This window comes from Ahaetulla prasina, chromosome 3, assembly GCF_028640845.1.
Source record: "Ahaetulla prasina isolate Xishuangbanna chromosome 3, ASM2864084v1, whole genome shotgun sequence".
Taxonomy (NCBI): Eukaryota; Metazoa; Chordata; class Lepidosauria; order Squamata; family Colubridae; genus Ahaetulla; species Ahaetulla prasina.
In genome coordinates, this window is record NC_080541.1 from 174,852,247 (window position 1) to 174,880,213 (window position 27,967).

At 36.9% G+C, this 27,967-nt stretch overlaps 2 protein-coding genes across 5 annotated transcripts in view; one reads left to right on the forward strand and one right to left on the reverse strand.

Annotated features, from left to right (window-relative positions):
- Positions 1-3,084: 3,084 nt before the first annotated feature.
- TMEM69 (transmembrane protein 69) lies at positions 3,085-9,978 on the reverse strand. 2 transcript variants are annotated; one of them, XM_058178930.1, is made up of 3 exons: positions 9,656-9,977; positions 6,556-6,610; positions 3,085-4,829 (listed from the first exon to the last, which is right to left on the reverse strand). In XM_058178930.1, exons 2-3 carry the CDS (start codon positions 6,598-6,600, stop codon positions 4,113-4,115), a joined length of 762 nt encoding a protein of 253 aa, XP_058034913.1. In that variant the 5' UTR covers positions 6,601-6,610; positions 9,656-9,977; the 3' UTR covers positions 3,085-4,112. The 2 variants fall into 2 exon arrangements, with proteins under 2 accessions (XP_058034913.1, XP_058034914.1); XM_058178931.1 differs by lacking the exon at positions 6,556-6,610 and having other exon boundaries at positions 9,656-9,978.
- A 3,513-nt stretch (positions 9,979-13,491) lies between these two features.
- GPBP1L1 (GC-rich promoter binding protein 1 like 1) overlaps positions 13,492-27,967 on the forward strand; it is a 30,491-nt gene continuing 16,015 nt past the window's right edge. The window contains exons 1-4 of one of the 3 annotated variants that reach the window (XM_058178923.1): positions 13,495-13,684; positions 20,680-20,774; positions 21,017-21,831; positions 22,293-22,407. In XM_058178923.1, coding sequence (XP_058034906.1) covers positions 22,348-22,407 — 60 coding nt within the window. In that variant the 5' untranslated portion in view covers positions 13,495-13,684; positions 20,680-20,774; positions 21,017-21,831; positions 22,293-22,347. Of the gene's footprint in view, positions 13,685-20,679; positions 20,775-21,016; positions 21,832-22,292; positions 22,408-27,967 lie in introns of all 3 variants that reach the window. The other 2 variants (XM_058178924.1, XM_058178922.1) reach the window with 2 other exon arrangements.

Consider the following 27,967-nt stretch of genomic DNA (forward strand, 5'->3'; position numbering starts at 1 on the left):
GATAATACCATTAAGTCCTCTACACCCTACAGGTCTGGAACTTTGGATTTCATTTCTCAAGCCCACCAACTGGAACAGGCTATGGAGGAATGTGGAGATCCATTGCAAAATCATGCCCCCAATCTTCAGTTGTTCCAAATGGATACCGAAATTGATAATATTGAAGGCTATTGATAGATCAAGGAAAGTCAGGATGGTTGCACCATTCCTGTCCCAACTCTGCTAGTGTAATGACTTATGAGAATGATCTTAAGAGATTGGGCCAGAGAATGATGTTGACTAGGAACAGATAAGAGACAGCATAGTCTGCAGCTGGATAGTGAAGCTAGGGGTAAGAGGCTCAGAAGAGACCCTAATTTCTCAGGGTATGATTATCTGGCAGCAACATTGTAGCAACACAAGCAACAAGTGGATAAACAAATGACCTATTTGCAAAGTGCCATGATAAAACTTAATGCAATAGCTAGGGCAGAGTTTGTCCCAACTTGTGCAGCACAACAGATGGCAGCTCAGTCAAAATTCAAAAGGGATCAGGATCAATTCCAGACATTTACTACTCAATGTGAAACATTTGTGGCAGGCAGGCTGATGGTGTTTCCCACTGATCACACAAAAGTGACTTTTGTGCCGAGTTTGCTGATGGAAGTAACAGCTAAGTAGGCAATATTATTCATTGAGGGGAATAACTATGAGAACTTCATGTATAAATTCAAAGGACACTTTGGGGATCCCATACAGAGAATTGATGTTAGCTGAGAAATCCAAAATTTCAAGCAGGGACAGGAGAATATGGTCATATATATTTCAAACTTTTAACTTAAGTGGTAGCAATGTAGGATGAAATGACTTAGTCCTGATTGACAGTTCAAAGAAGGGCTGGGGGCTCAGAATGACCCAAGGAACAGTTCAACTCTTTTTCTTTTTTTTTGGGGGGGGGAGCTTGTCTTTAGATACAGAGAATTGGTCAATCATGATTTCTGACCTAGGAAGTCAGAGGTTTCAAATTTTAGAATGCCCTTATTAAATATTAAAAATTTATCTTCCTCACATCACTGGAGACTAAAAGATTAACTGTTTCAGCAATATTTAAGATGCTATATTTCATATCAGCAAGACAATTGCACTGGCCTCATACAGTACCTCTTGCTGAATTTTCTTAAAACATAACATACTCCTTTATCCCAAAGAAGCTTCTTGGATAAGAAGCAAAATGTCTTCAAAGAAAAACCAGAAAGTCCAGTTGCCTCTTGAAAAAGGTGTTATGCAAAATGAACAGGAAGAGTTCTGGAGAGTGGAGGGTACCTCGGGGATAGCAAGAAACCAAGTAAAGGGCATGGAAAATGAGCAGTTTCTTCCACATCAGGCATACAGAACATAGTGGGCACGGGAGAGCAACAGATTCTCAAGCAACAGCTCTCGCCTTTACAGGCACAGCAAACTTACTAGTTGCCTTCTGTGATCTGGGAAAATTACCAGGAGAGCCCAGTGATACAGCTACATTTGATTCTCACAGCTGACAAATCAACTTTCCCTGGGAATTCGGGAGGGGGGGAAAGGTAATGCAATGGTATGTGGGAATGGCCTGGGGAGATTGATCATAATCCACGACTAGATACTTGTTATGGCAAGAGAGTGACCCTCACCAATTTCTTGGGGTGTAAAGGAAACAGGACAGTTTTACTTTCAGACTTGCAAGGTTCTATTAATTGTAACCTTATAATAAAGTAGAATTAGCTAACAGGTTGTATTTCCTGTCCAGTCTACCTGGTAAGGTTTACAGGTAGAAATTATCAAGAGATGGGTCTCTGAACCTGAAATGTTTTGGGTCTATACATTCTGATCTCAACAAGCCCCTCCTCTAGCTTATTCATATCTACTGCCAGAACATCTTCCCACCTGCACCCCCTCTAATCCTGGCCTGCTCCCACAACTTATATAATAAAGGGGGAGGGAATGTTTTATCCTCCTGGCTTTATAGCATAAAGGTGTGTGGAAGTAAATCAACCTCACAGGAGATAAGCAAAATCAAACTTTATTTTGAGAAATATAACAAAAGATACAGGAAGTTCTATTTTTAAGGAAACATGTAACACTCTCAGCAGACCACAAGATGGTGCTCGCCAGCTATAATAAGTTATCTCAAAGAAAGAGGTCATCTGAGAAATAATTTCTAGCCCAAAATTACACAAAATGCTCTACATTTATAGAAATAAGAATATGGTCTCTAACATAAATAAAAGTAATTAAAACAACACAATGCCTAACTAGAGTAGTCATATATTCTTTAGAGAGAATAGCTGAACCCAGAAGCAAAGTCCTCTGCCTTTGTGATCTTGGCACTCCTTCAGCTTGTGGTAATTCCTGCCATGTATCAGAGTTGTTGGGAAGATGGTACAATCCACTTGTTTTTCTGCCTCGGGTACCAAAATTCTTTGGTCTGTCTTCCCAAAGATTTCCCTTTGTCCTCTGAATGAGCAATACTTTTCTGCAGGAGCTGAAGGAATCTCCCAAACATACATTCCTACACCTAAGAGGTGGTGGTACATTCTAACTGAAACATTGCCTGCCATTTAGATCAGCAGGGAGTCCACACTGTTCACAAAATATACATCAATATTTATGCCAACTGATGGAAAACAAGGTTGACTCTCGTCCTAATGGAGCAGTGAATGTGGATATATGCAGGAGATAACTGGATTGTAACCAGTTTTAATAACATATTCTTCCTCTCCTACCAATCATGAACTTGGCTCTACAATTTAGAATAAATTATTGGAAAGGCTTTATATTTATCCCTTGCCTCTATTTGGCCTGATTCTTAATAGAACTTGAGACTTTAGAAGCCTTCTGCTAAAACAGATTTTTCTCTTAACAAAATGATACTTCTCTTTATAAAAACTTACTTGATTTTAATAAAGTAGAATTTAATTTCATGATACACTTATCCAGTCTTAAATGACATTTGCCCTATTACAAGTCCAGCACAATGAAAATTCTATTATTTTCAACCAAATATAACAAATGTCTCCACTGTACCTTATGCCATTATGGAAACTCGGCACTAGACAACTAAAGAAATAAAAATAAAAAAATTGAAGTGAAAATTTTGAGAGAATACTTTTATTACAGTGACAGACTAGCATAAGGTTTTGATCAACAGTGTGGCACAGTTAAATCGATTTTTCTCTTAAGCTTCAAGTGTATTCTTAAATCTTTCTCATATTTTTTTTAATAAAAAAGGAATTGTTTATACTGGGTTTTTTGTTAATTCAGCAAATAGCAACCCAACACTTAGCACAAGAAGTTAAAACTTCTAAAAACTGCTTAATGTAAAAGATGATATATTGTCTGTTGGTTGCAGTAGATCTAGAATAGAATAGAATTCTTTATTGGCCAAGTGTGATTGGACACACAAGGAATGTCTTGGACACACAAGGAATGTCACAACGTATGCTCTCGGTGTACATAAAAGAAAAGATCTATAGTTTTATGTCTAAATCTATAGTTTTATGTTTAAATATTTAGAACATATTACCCAAATATCTTTTGTCCAGAATTATTCTTTTAAATCACTGAAACAATTATTGTTTGTTATCCAATTTCCTCAAAGCTATCTTATTTTTATTGCAATTTATTAGTAATAAAACTTCAGCAATAATCCCAGTAGAAGTATTCATTGCATGCAGGCACACACATGTTCAGACAGAATGGGAAAACCATTAAAACCGCTGCGCTGAGCCTTCAAGAGGATGTGCTGCCAGGTTTTAAGTGAAGCATTGCTTTCCATGCTTCAAATAACCCTGGTACTAACCTACCTAGAATTAATTTCCAAAAATAATGCTGTGAATTGGTTCATATTTGTACCAAATTTGATAAAAAATCGAGAGAACTAAATTCTACTAAACCATACAAATGAAAACCAAGTAATCTAAAAATCTATCAGTGTTCAGCACCTACCCTCCTTTCTAACTTGCTTCTCTATGGCTACTGTTGCAAATTTAATAATTCATTTATTATTTTCTGTTCCAATAATTTTCTAAATTCATTTCATGCATCGGGAATATTGTTTCCATTTTGTTTCTTCCACAAGGTTCTGCATTGTGTGTGTGTGTTTACTTAGAATCTTCTGTTTCCCCTAGTTTAAAACTAAGATATCTTTCAGGATAAACATTCAAATAAATTATTGTGAGAAATGTAGCAAATGCAGCCACTAGAGTTAAAATTACTAACAAGGCTTTAAACCAGTTGGGATAGGTGGGAAGAAGGACCAACTCATTATTCAGGGCTATCATTAAACCTATGATAGCCATGACTCCAGCTGCAGTGAGATCTTTAAGAAGCAAGGTAATCCAGGCTAGTAAAGGAGGAACTATACTGTTACCCAAATTAAGCCAGTCAGGTTTTGCAGGACTTTCTTCTAGAAGAGTAAATCCCCATCTGATCCCTCCTAGGAAAGACAATATAGAGGCAGCATACGCAATTTCAGCAAATGCCAGCTGAGGGTAGGAGGCTTGTTGGATAGCCATTACCAATGGCACTGAAACAAATGGAAATAATACTGAGGCTGCTATATAAATGGCAGGCTTTGGAGAGTCCTTGAGTGATGTCAAGTCAAATAGTCGAGTATTCTGCTTATCAGACGTAGGTTCTGAAGGCCTTTTTCTGTTCCAGCTGCAAGTGGAGGAATGAAATCCCTGGATCTTAGTTGTACACAAAGATGCCCTTTTAGATAGCTGTAATTTTGACAGGAAACTCTGACGGTATTCAAGAGGAAAACTGCAAGAGTTATTCCTAGGCTGCAGAAACCTCTGAAGGTGAGTTATCTGCAACTGGAAATATAAACATGAATGTCACTGAAATGTATGAGTTTAAACCTGCAACTGCTACACATTTTGCCTCAAACTGATTTTTTTACCCAATTCTAAAATCATCTAAAAACATTATTTTTTGTCTTTAGGATACTATATAACCCACTCTTATTTGGGATCTGCAAGAGATTTCCATTCAAGACATTCAGCCTCAGGAATTCACATACAATTTACCAATGCTTAAAATGACTGACAACCAACCAAAAAAAAGGGTGATAAAAGAATCAAATGATTTCATTCACAGGAAGTGAATGGGTTTTTAATGGGTTTTAAATTTTTAATATGTTTTAAATTTTTGCCCAATTTTATAATAAGTTTTTTAACTGTTTATTTTAAATTGTATTTGTTACTGTTTTTATTTCTGGCTGTACACCGCCCTGAGTCCTTCGGGAGAATAGCATCCAAACTAAAACTAAAAATCATCCAAACTAAAAATCTAATAAATAAAAATAAATAAAATAAAGTGTTTGGATGCTATTCAAATAAAAGTCTTTTTCAAATTCAAAATATTTTCCACATTTCTAGTATCTTTCCAGAGAACATATAAGGTCTATGTCTTCACTGTACTTGAAATGCACGAGTTGAATATTGTCAGAATATTTCCTAGTACCTACATTTATAGTGGAAAATTATTTTTCTTTCTATTCATAAATTAATGCATATATTATATACCATATTTATTTATTGAATTTATATTGCCGCCTATTTGCCCATGGCGACTTAAGGTGGCTTACAGAATATAAAACCACATTTAAAACAATAAAAACTAACAAAAAGAATCAAATAAATTAATATACTATGATATAAAAAAATCTCCCCACCTCCCACCCTTGCGACAGCAGATCATACGAGCCATTTAATGGGCTCCATCCCGCTCTTGGTTCTCCAGGCCCACTGGCAGAACCAGGTCTTCAGTGCCTTCCAGAAGAGTGTTAGAGTGGGGGCCATTCTAATCTCTGGAGGAATATATATTTTAGTACTGTTAATAAACATAGAACATGTTGATTTTATGCCTTCATTCTGATAAAAATAGAATTTTTAAGAGAATCTGATTTAAAACATAATCTCTTTTAACATGTAAGAGAACCATAGTAACTGCACACATTAAATATTTTGGGAGATTTTTGTATTTCACAAAAGCTACAAAGCTATTAGAAGAATGGATATTGAAAGTTATCAACTTGGCTGAGATGGCAAAAATCTCAGCCTTTTTGAAAGACAATACACAGGAAAGATATTTAATTGAATGGAAAAAATGGATTGATTATTTACAAAATAGATATCACATTAAGAGATATCAGATTGCCTTTGAATAATTAGGATGTATTATTTTAGAATGTTATGGGGGAGGTTAGGAAATGAAAAGACTTGTATGAGGCTAATTGGATTAGAAGGGAAAATCTTAGTCTATGGTTGGTTTATGTGTAATAATACCTTGTGATTGACCCGGGAAGCGGGGGGGGGGGGGTTTGAGGGGGGAGGGGGGGAAAAGGGGAGGAAATGTATGTTTGTTTTTAAAAAAAATTTCAATTAAAAAAAAAGCTACAAAGCTATTATTGACATCTCTCTTGGAAGACAAAAGATTATTAGGATTGTCTTCTTTTATTCCAGCGTGTAATAGAAGTAGTTCTCTTTTTTTAAAAAAATCTAAAATAAATTCCAATTCAACTATCTGTGAGAATTTTACCTTGGAAGGAATTTGGAAACCACATTGTTGTATAAAACGGAACATTTTCACAGACCTTAAAAGACAGAGAAAAGGTTAGATCGTTAACTTTAGAATATCATGCATGAATATTGGGTGATATTTTCCACTTCAATAAAATATACTACATTGAAGCAATCTTAATGAAGTCTAAATTAGGAAAGATATATCTAAAATATAGTCATAATTGGAAAGTCAACTCCAGGGAGCCTATCAGCTAAAGCTGTTGAAAAACATAACAATGATGTCATGATATAAACAGCTTTAACTATCAGTCTAATACTAGATATCAATCCAATATTGTACAGCATATAAGCAATATTATACTGTGTTATGTGCAATGTATCCCCAGTATCCCTTTGCTTACGACAGATTTTGCTGTATATTCTGCTATGGAATATTATCTGAGTTGTAAGAATACAAGGCGAATATGCCTCAAAATTAAGTTCAGTTCCTAATCACAAGATAGAGAGCTGTGTGGTTTTTTTTGGCCTTCCAGAATATTTGTTCAACTGTCCAGTCTGGTTGCCAAATAAGGAATTTCCTGATAGTCTCTTATCTGAGGACCAATCAGATCTCACAGCACTTACCTTTTCCAAGATTTTATTTATTTATTTATTTATTTATTTATTTATTTATTTATTTAATCAAATTTTTATACCGCCCTTCTCCCGAAGGACTCAGGGCGGTTAACAGCCAGATAAAAAACAACAATATAAATACAGAATAAAATAATAGTTAAAAAACTTATTCAATTTGGCCCAAATTAAGATATCTTTAAAACGATAAAACCTACTAAAAATTTAAAACCAGATAAATCTAAAATCCTATGCCAGTCCCGCGCAGATGAATAAATATGTCTTCAGCTCACGGCGAAAGGTTCGAAGGTCAGGAAGTTGACGAAGTCCTGGGGGAAGTTCATTCCAGAGGGTGGGAGCCCCCACAGAGAAGGCCCTTCCCCTGGGGGCCGCCAACCGACTGTTTGGCGGACGGCACCCTAAGGAGTCCCTCTCTGTGAGAGCGCACGGGTCGGTGAGAGGTAGTCGATGGCAGTAGGCGGTCCCGTAAATAACCCGGTCCTAAGCCATGGAGTGCTTTAAAGGTAGTAACCAGCACCTTGAAGCGCACCCAGAAGACCACAGGTAGCCAGTGCAGGCTGCGCAGGAGTGGTGTCATGTGGGAGCCACGAGCGGCTCCCTCTATCACCCGCGCAGCCGCATTCTGAACCAACTGGAGCCTCCGGATGCTCTTCAAGGGGAGCCCCATGTAGAGAGCATTGCAGTAATCCAAGCGAGAGGTAACCAGAGCATGAGTGACCGTGCATGGGGCATCCCGGTCAAGGAAGGGGCGCAACTGGCGAATCAGGCGAACCTGATAAAAAGCTCTCCTGGAGACGGCCGTTGGGTGATCTTCAAAGGACAGCCGCCCATCCAGGAGAACACCCAAATTGCGCACCCTTTCCATTGGGGCCAGTGACTCGCCACCAACAGTCAGCTGCGGCTGCAGCTGACTGTACCAGGGTGCCGGCATCCACAGCCACTCCGTCTTGGAGGGATTGAGCTTGAGCCTGTTTCTCCCCATCCAGACCCGTACGGCTTCCAGACACCGGGACAGTACTTCGATAGCTTCGTTGGGGTGGCCTGGGGTGGAAAAGTACAGCTGCGTGTCATCAGCGTACAGTTGGTACCTCACCCCAAAACCACTGATGATCTCACCCAACGGCTTCATATAGATGTTGAACAGGAGAGGCGAGAGAATCGACCCCTGTGGCACCCCACAAGTGAGGCGCCTCGGGGTCAATCTCTGCCCCCCTGCCAACACCGTCTGCGACCGGTCAGAGAGATAGGAGGAGAACCACCAATAAACGGTGCCTCCCACTCCCAAACTCCCCAGCCGGTGCAGCAGGATACCATGGTCGATGGTATCGAAAGCCGCTGAGAGATCTAACAGGACCAGAGCAGAGGAATAACCCCCATCCCTGGCCCTCCAGAGATCATCAGAGATCAGCTAAATATTACCACCACTGGAAATGAGAGTTCCCTAAATTAATTTAATGGCACAGAAATTCATTATACTAGCAGTATTTGAAATAAAAGTATTCCTTTAAGTCACCTCGGTACATGCTCTAACCTGTAGTTAACTAATCATGGGTTACTGAATTACCCCAGTTGTCTGGCTTCACACAAATAATCAAATGTCAACCCTGCTGCCAGTGTCTTTGCAGGACACATTCAGCCACAAACTAGCGTTAAAAAGTCCCCAATACGGCACTCAAAGACTTCTCAAGACCCCATTCTCACCTGATTTCATATTACTTTTATTTTGATCATTTTAAATAGAATAGCACAGAAATTTTTTATTGGCCAAGTGTGATCAGACACACAAGGAATTTGTTTTGGTGCATATGCTCTCAGTGTAGATAAAAGAAAAGATACCTTCATCAGGAATCATAAGGTACAAACACTTAATGATAGTCATAGGGTATAGATTAAGCAAGTTAGCATGCTTCTGGCCTCAAGCATAATCTCTATTGCTAAAGATAATTTCAGTCTCTCCTACTAGGAGAAAAAGAAAAAAATCCAGCCTCACGTTCTGGTGAAAATACTGTAGTTTTATCATGTCCACCCAGAAAAATACAGTAGACCAGGGGTCTCCAACCTTGGCAACTTTCAAGACTTGTGGACTTCAACTCCCAGAATCCCTCAGCAAGCTGGCTGAGGAATTCTGGGAGTTGAAGTCCACAAGTCTTAAAGTTGCCAAGGTTGGAGACCCCTGCGGTAGACAACATCTAGGGATGCGAGAATCCACCTTATTTACCGGTAGTTGGGCAAATCAAAGTCACACAGCCGGCTTTCAAGCCTAAGGCAGGACTAGAACTCAGCGTCTCCTGGTTTCTAGGTCAACCACTTAACCACTAAACCAAATTGCCCCTCAATTTATTTTTTCTAATTGTTTCAATTTGAAAAATACATTTTAAAACTTAAGATAAATCCTTCTTGCTTTCCCCTCAGTTATTACCCCGAAAGTAAATCCCTTTCCTTCCCTTGACTTCGTCATCGGGTATCTTATTACTTCCACTCACCATATACGAGCAGGAAAAACCGAAGGAGCCAACAAGAGAAGCGAATATTGAGAGGAGAATCCAAAGCCAGTCACCCGAGATTTGATTTAGTTTTAGCAAAAAAAGGAGGAGAAAAAAACCCCGTTCCTAAATGGCTTTCCAGATTCGCATTCCCAGAAACTCGGTAACGCATAAACATCCACGCGTTTCCTAGAACATTGTACGAAATATGCAGAAACTTCTTGGTTTTTCCTCCCGGGCTAAGTATGACCCTAGTAACATGCAACCCGACCCCACCAACACCCGAGCCATGATCCGCTTGAAAAACAAGGCACTTCCTTTGCTCCGGTTTAAGTCCGCCGGCTACGCGTGTCAGGCCAATAGGCTCTCAGCCTGCAACAGAGACTTCCCTTCCCGTTCCTGCTTTGTATAAGAAACACGAGCGGTACCCGCCCTTCTCTTTTGGAACTGTTTAGCACTGCTTTTTTTGTTGTTGTTTGTTTATGTGAAGGATGACTTTAATTCTAAAAGTTATGCGGCATTTGGCTAACTGTGGTGGGGCAGTGAAGGCAGGAAGACCCGAAGCCTTCTGATTCCTATAATCATGGTTTACAGCATGAATTGGATGAGTGCAATCTCAGGAATCACAACCATGGTTTGTTTATAAATGACCAGCACTGGGAATATATAACAATAACTTGCTAAAATGCAACAAAAAAAAAAAGAGAGGCCATTTATATGAATGATAAATAAATAAATTTTCACTTTACAGGTAACTTAATCCAGAATGACAATCTATCAGGACTCTTTCTTATTATTTATTTATAAAATAAACATAATTTTATTTATAAAATAAAATATTTTATAAATGTTTATTTATAAAATAAACATTGTACACGGATTGCATCCATATGATACGTAAAATGCCAGTTATGGGCTACACTCCAGCACCACTTCTGGAGAACCAGTTGTTAAATTACTTGAATCCCACCACTGGCTACACTGTATATTCTGTATAACTGTAAGATAACTTGAATTATAACACATCAAATGCATATTTTTATGTGTTATAATTATATCCTGCTTTTCCACATAACACCATGCAAAAACCAGGGCCAAAAAAAATCACAGAACATTCTCTCCTAAAATCACCCCTGCACCCACCCCCCAAAAAAAATCTGAGATGACACCGAAAGACATCTTATTAAGCTTTCATGGATAACAGTAGATTTGAACATGGAAAATATTTATAGGTACAATGATTTAACAACTTTTCATGTGTGTTTCTGAGACAGATTTCACACTGACAAAACTGTCATTCCAATCTCACCCAGATTTGCACTGAATACGAAAGTGTGAAAGATCCTTTATTTGAGAGAACAATAAAAAGCAGCAGGTTATTTCAGTCTAAAAAGGCAGTGGTTGTTACTTAAAATTCTAGAAAATGAAAAAATAACATTTATTGTTTGGCACTCCAAACAATTAGTTTAAATAATAAAAGCATTTAATCTGTATAAATCAACAAAACCAGCATAGTTCACAAGTCTCAGATTAAATTATATTCCTTTTAATTATCCATAAAACACTACTGCTTTTTACTAAACATTTTCCCTTTGTTGTAAGTATAATTTTATCCTATTTGACATACTTTAATTGGTATCAAAGAAAAACGTGCAGAAAAAAAATGAAGCAAATATTTTTGCATGGCAGAGAAAGGATATAAACACATACCATAGTATTAATGGTTACTTAGGTGATAGTTTACCACTTTAATTCAATTCAACCTTGGATCATAAACTAATCACATTGGTTGTTTGTGCACAACACATTAACTATTTATTTGATGGGTTAATCTATAGTAGACTTAACTGGTTTCTTTAGGTATTCTATATTGCATAATGCTTTGAATCATATACAGACTGAATTTGCATAGGCTGGGCTAACATTTGCTAATCTTACATAAGATTGTGATTCAGCATGTCCTGTAAAGATAGTTTGTCAACAGTGCTATCTTGTAAGCTATCCCTATTTTTTATAGATTTGTTCATACTTTGAAGTAATAAATTAAAAGGATGGGGGAGTATCTGATATTTCTCTTCCTTTTAAATTATTTTTAATAGAAATGATACAGTTGTCTAATGATAATAGTTCAGAAATAGAGGATGTATTTAGAAGAACAGATAATCTAGAATTCTTGCCTTTAGCATGCTTTTCTAACTGTTTGTGATCATACCTTTTAGTAGCTTTTTTTAAAAAAGAGATCTACATCTTATCTAGGTCTGATTCATTCACAGGAATGTAAAACGCCATTTACAAGGGCATTGTTGATCTAACATTTTTCATTCAGTAAATGAGGATGTATTTACACAATACAAACCACAACGTCTAAACTAAAACCAAACACTTGCAATGCAACTTTATAGGAGACATGAGCAGCACATAATTTCAATAAATTGTATGACCAGGCTACTGTAAGTCCTAATTGATTAGTTTAACTTTCTACATGAACATAGCCAGTAAACCACCAAGTTTTATGGTAATAATTAAATGTTTTTGATGGTTGATTCCCAGTGACTCTGGAAGGTTTACAAATTGTTAAAAAAAATTAATGCAAGGAAACAATGCAAAAAATAAAAAAGCAACAAAAATGGCAGACAAGTGGGGACAAACACAGTTAAAAATATGATTAAGGGTTCTATGCTGGAACTTACCACTTTTATTTAACATTCTAGGTACAATACCTACAGACGGATTAAACTTTTTACTGGGTTTTTCTTAAGTAACAGACATTTTGTTAATTTTGAATGAGCAAAATTAATCTGTTTGATTTATCGAAAACACACAGAGAACTTAGAACTTAGAAAACTTAGAACTCCGCCGACTCCGACATGATCTGTGTTTAACACACAGAATCATCTATTGTAATATCCTTCCTGTAAAAGACTACTTCAACTTCAATCGCAACAATACAAGAGCAAACAATAGATTCAAACTTAATATCAACCGCTTCAGGCTTGATTGCAGAAAATATGACTTTTGTAACAGAGTTTGGAACTCACTACCTGACTCTTTAGTCTCTACTCAAAACCCCAAAATCTTCAACCAAAAACTGTCTATTAGTGACCTCACCCCATTCCTAAGTGGACTATAAGGGGCGTGCATAAGAGCACAAAAGTGCCTACCGTTCCTGTCCTGTTGTTCTCTTCATTATATTATATGCATACTTCTACTTCTACTTTTACTTGTATATACTTTTCTCTCATGATGAGTTATTTTTATGTTGATACTGTTATTTTTATGTATATACTGTTGTGACGAAAATAAATAAAAAATTTTAAAAAAAAACTGCAGAAAAAAAATAAAACTTTATTATGCTGTTTTCCATGGCTCATTTAGTTCCTAAACTAAATCGACCAGTGCAAATCCTTCCGGTATGCGCTTACTTTATTATGGTTCAGAGTGTCACGCGAGCCCTGGACAATGAACCGAGTTATCCACGGATAACCGTGCTGCGAGAATAGACACACGACCGAGCAAATAATACCAAGGTTGTGCCAACTGGAAAGGGGCCGAGAACAAAGCGTGAAAGATAGTAGTTGCAGACCGAACCGAGCATAACTTAACGCCAACAGAATGATACACGCTCACGCATGCGTAAAAGAGAACGGGCGAATTCGAGCGAGCGTTCCGAAGAGCCTTTGATAGGCGGTGCGCGTGCGGCTATTTTGTATGGCTTAGCAAGTGAGCGCGCGTGCGCTCCACCCTTAGCACGGGCAGGGCCAGGTGGGCGTGTTCCTATCCCCCTAACCCCCCCTTCGCGTGAATAGCCCCGCCCCACTCCGGCCCTCGGCCGGTCCGGGCAGCCATTTTGGGCAGAGCTTTGTTATGATTCGGTCTGAGGAACTGAAGCTACGGAGAGAGTGAGGGGGCGAGTTGGGGCCTGGTTCTGTGAGCACGGCCTTGCGTGGGAAAAAAAGAGAGAGAGAAGAGAAGAGGAGCTGGACTTAAGAAGGGAGTTGAGTGGCTGCCAGCGTCGGGAGAGAAACTGAGGTAGGAAGGCAGCGGGGAGAGAGAGAGAGAGAGAGAGTCCGGAGTAGGCAAGGGGGCGGGAGTGTAAATAAGTGCTGCTTCGGGTGCAGGAATTGGGAGAGAGGAAGGAAGAAGGTGGCTGAGGGCCTTCTATATTGATCCGGTGGGGTGGTGGTGGGGGAGTTGCTGGGTGGGGAGTGGGGGAAGACAGTGGCTTCGGGAAGCGTTTGGGACGAGCGGGTGGATGGAGAGATGCTGGACACGGGTTTGGGCAGGAGCGGGTGAGAAGGGAAGGGAAGGTAGTTTCGAGACCCAGTTTCCGTGAGAAATGGAGGCGGAGGAAGAGGAGGCTGGGGGTTTAGGAGGACTGGAGACGGGAGGGGAGGGGGTGCGAGAGAGCTTCGATTGGGCTGGAGAGGGTTGATAGGTAGGCCTCGAAGTGCAAACTTGTGTGGGGGCGGGGTGGGCAGGGCGGCTGAAGAGAGCGGGCGAGAAGAGGGTAGGTATGCCTCGGTGGAGGCAGGCAGGCGTGTGTGAGGGTTGGTGGGGGTTTTTTCTTTCTTTCTGTGGTGGAAGTGCCGCTGCAGGAAGGGAGGAAACGGCAGCAACTTCGCGGTGTCGCGTCGAAAAGAGGGTCGGGGAACGGAATGCGGAGTAGGAAGTGTGAGAGTTTGGAAGAGTCCTTGGGTCCCGAGGGGGGGTAAATGTAGCTTCGCGAGTCAACTGTTCTGTTTTGCGCGAGGGAGCAAAACAGGAAACATTTAGTTTTAGGTTTTTGTCACCTGTGAAACGGTTTTGGCTATTTTCGAAGCGCCTACCCCATACCCGTGGCATGGATTTCACCTCTGCTTTTGAATTAGTAATATTTGCCTTTACTGCAAAAAAAATAATAATAATAGTTTTTTTAAAAGATACTTGAGTTTATTTTTGTGGCCAGAAAGAAGAATTTGACCTGTGCTAAACTAAATCATGGTTTTCTGAATGAATCTGCTTGCCTGTTACACAGCACTAAACCAGAAGCTAACCACTAGATTGGCTAAGTTCACAGGACACGCTTGGAACCAGAAAGTAGCCAATCACATTTTAACCAGTATATTGTTCTACTCCAGCCACTATTGCTAAAGTTTAAATAAGATTTTTGGTTAGGTAATCCTGAATGGTTACACATACCTCTGTCGATTTGGAAGCAGCATACTGTGTTTGGGGAAATGTGAAATGAATTTTGCATAGGAGTTGGATTTACACAGTTTTTTATTTTACTGAATAAATTATCACAGATGAGTTCACACAACATACCAAGTTAGAAGCAAACTCCATTTCCAATCAGTATTTTTGGAATACTAGTTATTAAGGTTTCAAGCATTTTGTTAACACTACAGAATTACTTTTTGAAAAAAGTCTTGATAAACTTTTAAGGGACTATAAACTGAAATGGAGTTTGAACCATTGGACTAAATGTTTCAGACTAGAATTGAGATTCTGAACTGTTTCCTTGATGTAAGCTGCTGCTAGATAACCAGAGTTCTTTTGGGCTACTATGAAGGCAAGCTATATTCAACATTTTTAATACAGAATATTCTGATGGTTCAATGTCGAACGAGAATTTATTCACATTGCTGTCACACATATAATTTCAATCCAAGGAATGTTATATTTACACATGCTTGAGAAGAAAACTATCGCTATTATTTTAATACTGGTCACTAACTTAAAACTATTCACTTTCCCTACTAACAAGCGATATTAGTTAAAATATTTTATGAGCCTATTAAGAAAAATAGAAAAAATGAAAGCCTGATAAAATTGTATATTTGGACAGTTAGATAATCTCTGTACATAACTTAGTGAGTTACCCTTACTAACTCTACCCCTAAAATATGTATGTACATATTACATATTTGGCCTGGTTTAAGGTAGTAAAATACTTTTCATGGTTTGGATGTAGCAAATCAAGCCTTGTTTCAATTAGAGGCTTTTAACGATATCCCTGTTATGTAATTTGCTTGTGGATGGAGCTGTATTCCCACTATATTTGAACTACTCAGTTAAAAATCTGGTCCAGAAGCGCTTTGTAGATTATATGAATATCTGTGAGATCAATCTAAATAAAGAGACTACAGGCTGATACAATATCCCCCAATATTGGAGCAGGAAGAATATTCCCAAGCAATTACGTTTTATCATATAAATTTATGATATGCAGATAAGAATCCACTTTTTGTATACTAAAACAAAATTTAAAAATCTTCATGAATTGTCATTTCTGTTCATTAAGCCATAGAGATTACGTAGCTTTCCAACACATTGGTTGATGAATCAGTAACAATTTATGATTGAAGAATAATAATAGGCATATTTAGCCATAGAAAACACAAGTTAGTAGACAACTGAAGATATTCTTGTTTAAATACCATGTAATTCCTGTTATAATCTATTCTTATTGACGTTCCCAACACTTATACTATATATAATCTTGTGGAGAACAAAATTGGACATCCCTTTACTTCAATTTTTCTTTTTCTTTTAAAGTAGAGCATTAAATTTCTGAAGTAGATTAAGTAACATATGTTTTTTCAGTGTATTCTTGTTCTTATCTCTTCAAGCAAAAAGTAGTTTACCGTTAAGCATTTTTTATAATTTGGCTACATATGAACATACACTGTTCCTTTTCCTGTTTACTATACATTAATATCAATTTCCAAAAAGGAAGCTAAAGAAAATTGTGATTTAAATTCCTTGTGATACCAAATAAGCATGTAAAGTTTCTGTTCAATTTGAATAAATTCATTCTTCCTTTTTTTTTCATATGCTTCATATTATTATAATTTTTAGTAGCCTGCTTCCCTCTTCACAAACTATAAATTTAAGTAAGCTATATATTTTTGTAATTAAGGAGTCAGATACATTTAATTTGGTTCCTCATAGTGAAGTTCAAATGTTTTTATTTTAAAGGGACAGAAATGTGATAAATGTCAAATGGTACCATTGATGTTCATGTGCTGGATGCTGCATGAATATCTAGCTCCTTTTTAACAATTATAATTTTTATTATTTATAATTGTTAGACATTATTTAGTTGAGTTTTTAATTATTTCCCCAAATATAATAATTGGTTTAAATCTGAACTGATTATATTTTAGACTAATATTGCTCAAGATTGTTTACATTAAAAATGCAATGGAAACAATATAAAAAATTGTATAAAAATTAAATTATGCTATGTTAAGAACATAAAACACCTCAGCTCATTGCTGGTTTGTAAATTCATGTTTCCTTTAAAATAGAGTAGAGATGGGGAAAAATGGATCTCTGGACAAATATTCCAGAAGGCCAGAGCTGCAAACAGGAAGGCATAGTTCTGGTATCTAATAAGATGACATTGTTCAGCAGAAGCGACCCAGAGTATATCATTCTGACAAATCTTATAGGATGGCAAAGGCAATTGAGGAAAAGAGTTGTGAAGATATTCCAGATTTGTAGGCTGTTTGTGAAATACTAATTGTCAAAAGCATTTTTACTGGATGGTTTAAATAGCGCCTGGAGCCAATAACTTATTTTGATGTGACAGTACTTAGATATATATTAGATAGTGAAACCAAATATAGATATACTGATATAGTAGTAAAAGTGAAATATACTTTGCGATCCAGCTAATACTTTAAAAAGGCATATCTTGCCATGGATAATTTCTACTCTGGGTATTCTTCTACATGTTCCTAAAAGGTATTGTTCATCAATTTAATGCACTATTTCAAGGTTTTAATGAGAAAAATTCTTTGCCTTGATTTTCTTTAATGAAATTTCAGTCTTCAGTGAATGTTTTAAATTTTCTTGAGTTAATTAATGGGATTATTTTGCCTTCTGGAAACTTCCCTCATGGGCCATCCTAGAATCAGTATATTTGATGCTTGTTGTAAATTAGACATGTTCAACTGCTTGAAAAATACAGACTTCATTCTTCTTCCCAGCTGCAAAAGAGACATAGTACACAATAGCCTACCAACTTCGGTTTCATTTTATGAACATGCTGAAAAAAATATGGGGGAATCTTCAAAATTATAAGATAATTTTGTTGGAAGTTCTAGTGTTCACTGTATATTTTAACTAATTAATAACTTATCTAAGGAATTGGAATATAAGTACTGAGAAAAGTGGTGCTATGTATAGATAATAGATTTTAATGAATTAGTAATGGTCCAGTACAAAGTCAGTCGAAGACGACATTAACATAGGCGTCAGTGCTGGTAGATATAACATTACAATTAAATAAATATTATTTTGTATGCGTTGGATATTTATGTATCTTTTCAAGAATCCCACTTTAATAGGTCATGAATTGTCTGAAGAATTATATTAGCATTATAAACTAAGAGTGGCATTATTTTAGTAAAAACACTAGATATAGACTAAGTGCTTCAGAGTTCCCTACTATACAATATTAGAAGACTTTTTTTTCTTTTTGAAACAATTTTATTCTATATGTAATATGCAAATTTTTAACAGCAAGACTGAAGTTTATAAAATAATGTTTTCAGAATCACTGGAGAAAGTTCGGCTATATGGCTGTATGACAGTGGTGGCGAACCTATGGCACACGTGCCAGAGGTGGCACTCGGAGCGCTCTCTATGGGCACGCCCCAGCCCAGCTCCATTGCATCTCTCCCACAGAGTGGGGAGGGAGGGAGGGGAAGAGAACGAGAGAGGGAGAGAAAGAAATGATATTACAAAAGTTTTTCTTTTTTATTCTTGCTAAACGTAATATTTCAAAAGCAGAAAAAAAATGAAGGGGCATAAAAGTGCATTTGTCATGTTTTTCTTAGAACATTTAACTGAACTCTGCCTTGTTTATCATTATTTACGATAGTAAAACCTCGTTATTAAGGTTAAATTGCTGTGTTGGCACTTTGCGATAAATAAGTGGGTTTTGGGTTGCAGTTTGGGCACTCGGTCTCTAAAAGGTTTGCCATCACTGCTATATGAGGATGCAGTGAAGGCAACAAAGTAAACTCTGGTGCCCTCACCATGCAATAGGTGTGATCATTCTATGTTCTCCGATAATATACCCATAATGGCTGTTTCAGATAATTCAAAGAGAAACAAAGTATTGTAGAAATAATAGCACATTTTTAAAAAAAATCAGAATTGATTCCTGACGACTGCCTGGACTGGCCTTTACAGTTTTCTTGGTAAGATTTTAAAAATGGTTTGCCATTGCCTGCTTCCTAGAGCTGAAAGAGAATGACTAGCCTAAAGTCACCCAGCTGGTTTTGTCCCTAAGTGGGACTAAAACTCAAAATAACCAATATCTAGTCTGGTGCCCTAACCAGTATTCCAAACTGGTGCTCTAAGAAGTAGCATTGGAGCAAGCTAATTTAAACTTGCCTACCAGGAGTGTTTCGCTGTATTCTCTGCTGTAGTGTGATATCTTGTTGGTCACCTGACCACAGAAACATCTCCAGACAATGCTGGCTTTTTGACTTAAGAAACTGAGATGAATACCATCATCTGAAGTTTTTAGCAGGTTTTACCTGCTAACCTTGTTACTTATACTGTATTGTCCTGTTTATTGAACCATTACAGTAGGTTTTTTTTACTTCAGATACTTTAAAAAGTTGTTTGTGTGAAAGCCCTCATACTCCAAACAGTAGATAACTTGCTCTTGCACATTCTCTTAGAATTCTTCTAATAAGTTACTGTTACAAAACTGCTATACCATAGTATTCAAAAGTTCAGAAAAAAAGCACTTTACAACTTGATACTGTAGGTTTCCAGGTTTCACTTTGTATATTTGTATGTATACATCAAGATAAAACAAGTAGAATTTTGTATAAAATGTTTGGAATTCTGAGCTTTGCATTTTCTTTGGAATACTAGAGTTGAATAGAGTTAATTTTTTTACACACAAAACTTGATTTTAATAGCTTTACTCTATTGATTTCATTGGTATAATTTAAAGGCAATACATTTTTATGGGGATCATTTTGTAAACTATTGATAAAACAGAAATGTTTGCAGCTGTAGTGCAATTTGACATTTTCTATTGGATTACCTTTACCTTTCCTTACCCCTGTTTTAGATAACTGATGTTGTAGTGTAATCAGTCACAATTTTTTCCCCTGACTGTGTCACAAACTGACTGTTGAGGAGATTTGACAAAATAGAATTACTAACTATAAAAACTGAAGTGCACATCCAGGGGTAAAATGCTACCGGTTTGCTCCAGTTTGGGCAAACCAGTAGTTAGCTACCAGTAGAACTGGTAGTTAAAAAAAAGCTACCAGTTCATCCAAACCAGCGGGGTTTAGTTTTGCTAGAAAGCAGGAAATCCTGCTTTCTGGTGAAGCTAAATCAAAGGCCACAGCTGATCTCCCCCCCCCACTTCTACTTACCTTCCCAAGCCTCCTTTTGGTATGTGCTGTGTATGCAGAGCATGCATTTGGTGTGTGCTGTGCATGTGTACGCAGCACACATTTGGCCAGTGAACTGATAGCAAACCAGTTCGGATTTCACCACTGTGCGCATCTAAAATTTTGTATAAACTTCACTGTATTTTTATGAATACTAATTCATTATAATATATGAAGCTGCTTTGGAAGGTTTGCATTACTTTCAGATGATAGTATATTATATTAAATCTGAAGCTTTTAATTCATAGTTAAGAATACATTGCTCATACATCTCATCCAAGAAGCTCCTTCAGCTCTGACTGGATGATGGAGAATGGAAGGATTTGTACTTCATTCCCCACCATCCAGTCACTGCTGAAGAAGCTTCTTGGATGAGAACTGAAACTTCTTCAAAGAAAAACCAGAAAGCCCAATTACCTCTTGGAAAAGCCCCTTTGGGACAACTATGACCTGGATGACTGAGAATCTCTATAGACATTTACTGTATCTAAGCATAATAATAAAAACAAAGCAGGAAAGCAATATAATAAGTTTGCTTGATGGGGAATGGTTAATGTTTGCTCCTAAGAAATGTAAACATAGACTGACAAACACTTCATTAAAATTCAGTAAGAAAGGCTCCATTCCAATAATGTGTTAACTTGGAATCAAGTGCTGTTTGACCATTCTCAGTTCCATCCTCTAGTTCTTTCTGCTTCAAAAAGGTATGTAGTTTGAACCACATTTATTGTAAATTATGATGTATACATAACTGAAAAAATACGTTATAGTAAATTGCAGGTATCATTCCTCAATAACTATACCCTGGCACTGACCATAAATACTATACTTGTTAGCTTATATTGTTTCATTAGAAATAGGGCTCCTAAATAATGTGTCTTTGATAATCCTTTTGGCCACTTTTATGATTACTGATAGGTGGTGGTATTTTTTTCCTTCTTTACAGAGTACTTCGTGAATTCTACTCATTTTGATGGAAGAAGACCATTGCCCAAATGTGAACTCTTCATTAAAATACAGATATTTTTTTCTCTGTTTTTAAAAGCAGCAATTCAAATACGGCAGAAGGATAGCTTGCTAGCTTACCCCTTTACTTTTAGCTTTAATTGAATGCATAACTAGGAACAGTAGGAAGACAGTAATAATTCAGTCTTGTATATTCAGGTTGCTTTTAGTTCCTTGCCAAGGAAACTTAAGTGACATTATGTGAAAAGCCTTTCAAAATACTGTTTTTAAGAAAGCTAATTTTTTGGCAACCATTAAAAATGAATCCTGCGTTTTAGCACTTAATCAGAACAAAGCTTTACTATACCAGAATTTGCAAGACTCCTCAGCATCCTTTCCCCTGTCCCTTTGTTTCAAATTCATTTGTTTCAGAAGATGAACAAAGTGGATTTGTGAAATTCACCATTAATTACGGTGCTTTTCTGAATGCTGTACAAATTTGACAACTACTTTTGTAATGTAATAGCTGAATTACACAGCATTGTGACAACAGGAAACAGTTTAATGAGGTGAATGTAGTTGTAGCTTTCCAAAAATGCCCACTGCATTTTAGGTTTTTTTTTCTCACATGAGTTCAGAGAGCATTTAAGATGAGCAGCTAGAGGGTTAAGGGGTGCAGTCAGCACGAAGTGCGGCTTCTCGTGCTTCCTTTGGGACTCACCATTGCCACACAGCTGGCATAGGTGCACCCTGGCCAAGGAAGGAACCTGGAAATCAAAGTATTAAAGTGAGAGTGGACTGCAAAGGCCAAACTGGGTAAGTCACTGTAGGACTCTTTTTATAGTTAAAAATAATATGTTTAATACACTATATGAAGAAAAGGTTTTAATTTGTCCATTATAAGTAAATTAGTGAACTATTTCTAGATAAACAGACATCAAAATAATTTGAAGAAAAAACTCTGCAAGTGAAATATTATTTTGGAGAGGAAATGTACACTAATTCTTCCTCAGTTTTATTTAGCCCCAGTAGTGATGATGGTAGAACCTGGCTTCTGATGATTTTGACTGAAGTGGCTTAAGGGAGTTAAATTAAACAGGAGCAATATAGCTACAGTAACTCAGCCTGATGCTTAGTCAAATTAAATAAATTTCCATTAATCTCTAGAAAAATGGTAAGATGTTTTCCAGACTCTTGGAAGCATGCTCAGAAGAATCTGCTGTTTTCCATTCCTTTTAGTAGGGCTGACAGTGTGTGTGGTGGTTCTCTTGTCTTAGCTCCTGGTCATGAGGTTTGATGCCTCACTTTATTGAAGAGAGACACTGGACCTAAATGGCGCAGCATGACTTTGTTCCTGCCTGGCTTAACTTCTCTACGCCACAGTCTGCCAAGGTAATGATTAAACCTTAGATCAATTGCTCAGACAAAGTTATAGTTAAATTGTCATTTTGATTGTGAAATGCATAAATGGCACTTATTTTCACATTTCTGAACTTCACATCTCCATATTATGCTGCATAGTTGCAAATTTGAAGGAAATTGGTCTTAAAACTTTACTTAAATGCTTAATCAAAATATTTTTGCAGTTTAGGTATTGCATCCAAAGTTTTGTGGCTGTGCAGAGCATTTCAGAACATTCTAATGCTGATTTATTTATTTATTTATTTTTGGGGTAGGGACCTTATCCTGTATTGCATAGTGCTAGGTAGTCAAATGATTGCATTGGGAATAATGTCTATTGACTGTTTCTCTTGGTCATTGGTGACTTTTTTTTCAATATTTCTCTAGATTTTGCTTCCCTTTGCTTTTCTCCTATTAAATCAGTATTTTTTTAAGTGTTTATAGCTGCAGGATCCAATCTGGGTCAATCACTAGGACCAAGGTTTTGTTTGGTTTTATAGCTGTATGATGGGCAAAATAGTTCGGTCTTTGACTTTGTAGGTTTTCTTTTGAACATAAGTTAACTGAACAATTTAAAGATCTGCTACAGAAGAACATTATTTGTTGTTTATGTTAAAACCATCAGATAGAAACCTGTTTCTGCTTCACTACTTTCTTGAACAGGTACATTTGCAATTGTTTGTCACAGTGATTATGAACGATTTCTATTTTAAGAGGTTTGGATGCTGAAAGAATTGAAGGAAAGCAGTATCCCAATCCAAGTAATAGGTAGAGAAAACAGAAGACTGAGAAAATTCTAAGGAGACAATCGGAAGGATAGGTTTCTCCAGTCAAGTGTGTTTTTACAGGAGGGTAGAATGTCTGAATTTTTGTTTTGTTATCTTTGTATTTTTCTGACTGAGGTTGGCTATAAGCTAGATATGGGCAAAAACAACGATGCCGGAATCTAGTGAATTTGATCAGCAAGCTAGGATCAATAATGCTAGTTGCTGTATAGGTTCTGTTTTATTTTAGGACCTAAGAGATGGGGTGTGAATTTAGTTTGAAGAATGTAATATCCTGTATATAGGAAGCAGTAGATCCTTGAAAACAAAATTTCATTTCTTTCCCCTTTTCAACTTTTTTCTAGCTCTGCTATATAAAATAAGGACTTGGAACTCTTAATAAACCAATGATGTGTATTCTGGGCAGAATGTGCCTTTACATATTCCTTACTCTCAGGTCAACCTCTTGAAAGAAGGGGCTTACCTCATGTAGGTTAAACCAGTGGCAGACAGGGCTTTCCCTGAAGAAGAGTGGCTGGTGACAGTACATCTAATTAGATCTACCCAGGAATTGTAGGGAAAATGCAATAAATGTTGGGGGGGGGGAATTAGTTCTCAAGCCATCACATGGTGTGTATCCCATTACAATCCTAGTGTCAGCTGTCAATTTCACAGTAGGCATTCTTAGTGATAACTGAACACTTCATTTAATCTCATAAAACTTTCCTTACTACAATCAGCATTTCTCAAATTAATGCAGAGGTTCCCAATCTTTTTCGCCCGCGGCTCCCCCGGAAATCCGACCTGCAACTGTGCATGCGCACCAGACGCCCCAGAAATGGCGCATCAGCGGCAGACCCAGCGGGCGCAGATATTCCAGGCGCCGAATCACTGAATTAATGTATTCTCAAATATGATTTCCTTTACAATGTATAATCAGACTTTCTCTTATGCCATTTATTAATTTTATACAGAACCCCACTATATGTAATGTACCAGTATGTAAGCTAATTTGATCCAAGATAAAGATGTAAAATATATTGGGTATTGTGGTTTGCTTGGTTTTTTTTAATAGAATAATCTGCCTATATTAAAAACAAGTACAGTTAATTTTGACCATATTTTTAATTAAAATAAATGATGGAATGTCATCATTTTACAATTACAATTGGGACTGGAATTTTGATCACTAAGTGATGCAGTCATTAAGAGAATCATCACATGATTGGACCTGATTTTATGACCATTTCTACAGTGGTCATTAAGTGAATCACCAAAGTCATTAAATGAATCACATGGTAGTTAAGTGAATAATGCTAATTTGTCTTCCTCAACTGACTTTGGGTTGTTGGAAGTTAGCTGGGAAGATTGCAAGATGTTACAACTGTCACAAATGCGAGCCAGTTGTGAAGTGCCCAAATTGTGCTTATGTGATTGCAGGGGTAGTGTGAAGGCTTTAATGTCAAGGATGGCTCATTAGTCACTTTTTCCAAGACGGCGTAACTTAAAACTGTCATTAAAAAAATTATTGTAAGACAAGTTGTACCTATAGTCATGGAGATTGCTTCTTTCATCATTATAAATAATATTTAGTCCAATTCTGAGTAACTTGGAAGAAGTTTTTAGTTCTTAAGGGACAATGTAGGTTAATTTCTAAATTAGTACTACAGAAATATCATAGAAAAGAGAATACATTTTTTAAATGCCATTTATTATGCAGTATAACAGAATCATTATGGATCAATCCTAATCACTATAGTCACATTGAACAAAGTTTATGTTGATTTAATTAGGAATCTTTTTATTATATAGACAGTCATGTCTAAGATGTAGAACGAACATAACCCCATATCTTTCTTTTTTATGTCATTGTTGTAACTATAGTTGAAATTAAGAACGGAACTATGAAGTTTTAAAAGATTCATGAAGGGATTTTAAACACAGATTATATATATATATAATAACCCGAATAACCAAAGACCTACATACAAACATCCGCGAAAACCTCAGAATATATATATATATTGAGGTTTTTGCAGGTGTTTGTATGTAGGTCTTTGGTTATTCAGATTTTCTCCCGCGTAAAATTGGAAATGTCTTGGCGACGTTTCGACAAAGTCTCATTCGTCATCTTCAGGCTGGTGTTTATAGCTTCGTGCTTCTAGGAGCAAGCACACACATACACATACACACTCATATATAAAGTACCAGAGTCATAGTTTCTTTAATCATATTTTTTAAAAATAATAAAAGTTGATAATTATCACATTAACTCAACAAGGAATATGGAAAATGCTTCATGCATGGAACTTCTAGAGTTTGCTGTTTTAATCAGGCAGGGATTCAAATGGAGCTACTGGATATAGGCTGAGGTAGTGGTTGTGGAACAAAGCATTAGAAGTTCAGGAGAGAGAAGGGGTAGGAAATATATGAAATATATAGGCTACTGGGTTATGTCACCGTGGGATATGTGACATGACAGATGGAATGTGTTGCAGAGATAGGTCAGAAGCATGCTGCTGGGATATGCCACATCAGACAGGGATAGCAGCAGTTTCCCCAAACTCATCTGATTCTTGGATTATTATTTTTTACTGGAACATATATACAGTTACCACAATTTATTGATTTGTAACTGTTTTATTTGGTGAGATGGATTTTAGATCTTTCATTCATAATTAAACCTGTCTCTTCATTTTCATAGATATATTCATTAGCTTCACAAAATCAGATTACTATCATTTATATATGTTGCATTTATGTAATATATAAACATGAGTACTATAGACCTTGGGTTACAATGGCAGTTGGGACTAGAGTTGCTATGGCTAAGTTTGTAAATAGTACAGGGTTGTAATAGGGTTGTAAATAGTACAAGCAGTCTTTGATTTACAACAGTTCATTTAGTGATTGTTCAAAGTTACAACGATATTGAAAAAAGTGACTTACAACCGTTTTTCACAATTACGACCATTGTAGTGTCCCTGAGGTCATGTGATCAAAATTTGGATAGCTGGCAACTGGTTCATATTTTTGATGGTTGCAGTGTCCTGGCCTCATGTGATCACCTTTCGCAACCTTCTGAAAAGCAAAGTCAACAGGGAAGCCAGATTCACTCACAACAACTGTGCCGCTAACTTAGCAACTGTAGTGATTATGCAGAATCACTTAACTGGTGCAAGAGAGGTCATAAAATGGGCAAAATTCACTTAACAAATGGCTCACTTAACAACAGAAATTTTGGGTTCATTTGCGGTCATAAGTCGAGGACTACCTGTAGTAACGTCACATGACCATATTGTTTAGCAATGGCAATTCAAGCTAGATATTCAATTCAAGTTGCTGTTGTTAAGTGAGAACCTCACATGACTGCAATTTACAACTTCCTGTCAGCTTCTCCCTTAACTTTGCTTGGTGGACCGCTGGCAGGGGACCTCAGATATTGTGATCATGTGACCATGAGATTGTTGCTGCAGCCATACCTTCAAGGACTATTCTAGGTCTCCCGCATTCAGCGTCATCACAGATTTCAAGGGTTGCTGAATAAGTGATGACCACCTATAATTACCGATCTTCTCAGCTCATCATAATTTTGGCCAATTGGAGCTTTCTGATAATACTTTTCAGTAAAATAAAATATAGACTATATTACTATTATTAATTGTATCCATGCCATATGTAGCATCCTGGTTAAAGAGAGTTTCTGAACATTTTGGTTACAAATGCAACCAAACCCCATATAAATCCTAATAGTGTGCTGTTCTTTGCAATCTAATGCCTTTAATCTAGGGACTATCCTGCAATCCCAACATACTGTAGATTACATCTCAGTGTTGATAATAATAGTAGTAATTGTTATATCAACAAAAATGTGAAATCACAGCTGTGAGTTTTTCCCAAGAGCTTAGAATATTGTACTGTATCAGCATAATGTGCATGTCCAAGCAAGTGGAAATGTTGTCAATGTGCATATTTTATAAGTGCCATCCAAAATATTTGGATACAGCACCCAGAGTGTCAATAACAAGTGGTAACCCCCATAGCTAGTTTATGCCATAATCTTTCAGTTTTGATTTTCAGATACGTTGTGGTCTTCATCAATTCTTTGTCTTCTACTATTTCCTGCTTTTGCCACATCAGTTATTCACATTTTCTTCTTTTCACTCACAGCTAAAACTGGTGATTTTATCAATTTTTATTTGAAAATCCCACAATATTTTAACCTTATTTTTGGCTACTTTTTTAATTATGTTCCTGCTAATTTTTCATTATTGGCATGTGATAAGTTTTATAGATGTTCAGTTTTCCCACCTGTTGCTATTATTTGTTGCATTGTGATTTCAAAAGCTTTTTTAATTGTCTGGGGCTAAGCCAATTTTTTAAAAATTAGGTTTGTTCTGATTCTTACATTCTTCAAGTTTTCTCTCTTGTGTATTTTTTTAATTACTTTCATCTGATCTTAACAGAATATTCTTTATTGGCCAAGTGTGATTGGACACATAAGAAATTTGTCTCTAGTCCATAAGCTCTCAGCATACATTCACGCAACAAATCATAAATCATACCAATCGGAGTAAGTAATAGGAAAAATGAGAAGGATAATAGTAATACAGTCTACTACATGATTAGTTATCCTTAGGCATAAGACAAGTGCTGTGGAAATTATGTGTTTAGTAGAGTGATGGTGGAGCAGGGTTAGGGTTAGGGTGTCTTTGTGTCTAGTTGTTTTGGCAATGCTCTATATCTATAGTGAAGTTGAAACAGTTTGTGGCCAGGATGTGAGGGGT

Bases quoted from the DNA above. Each gene is read 5' to 3' on its own strand.
- TMEM69 (XM_058178930.1), bottom strand. From the start codon at position 6,600: ATGTTCCGTTTTATACAACAATGTGGTTTCCAAATTCCTTCCAAG. The intron at 4,830-6,555 runs GTAAAATTCTCA...TTATATTTCCAG, and splicing joins GTTTCCAAATTCCTTCCAAG to TTGCAGATAACTCACCTTCA.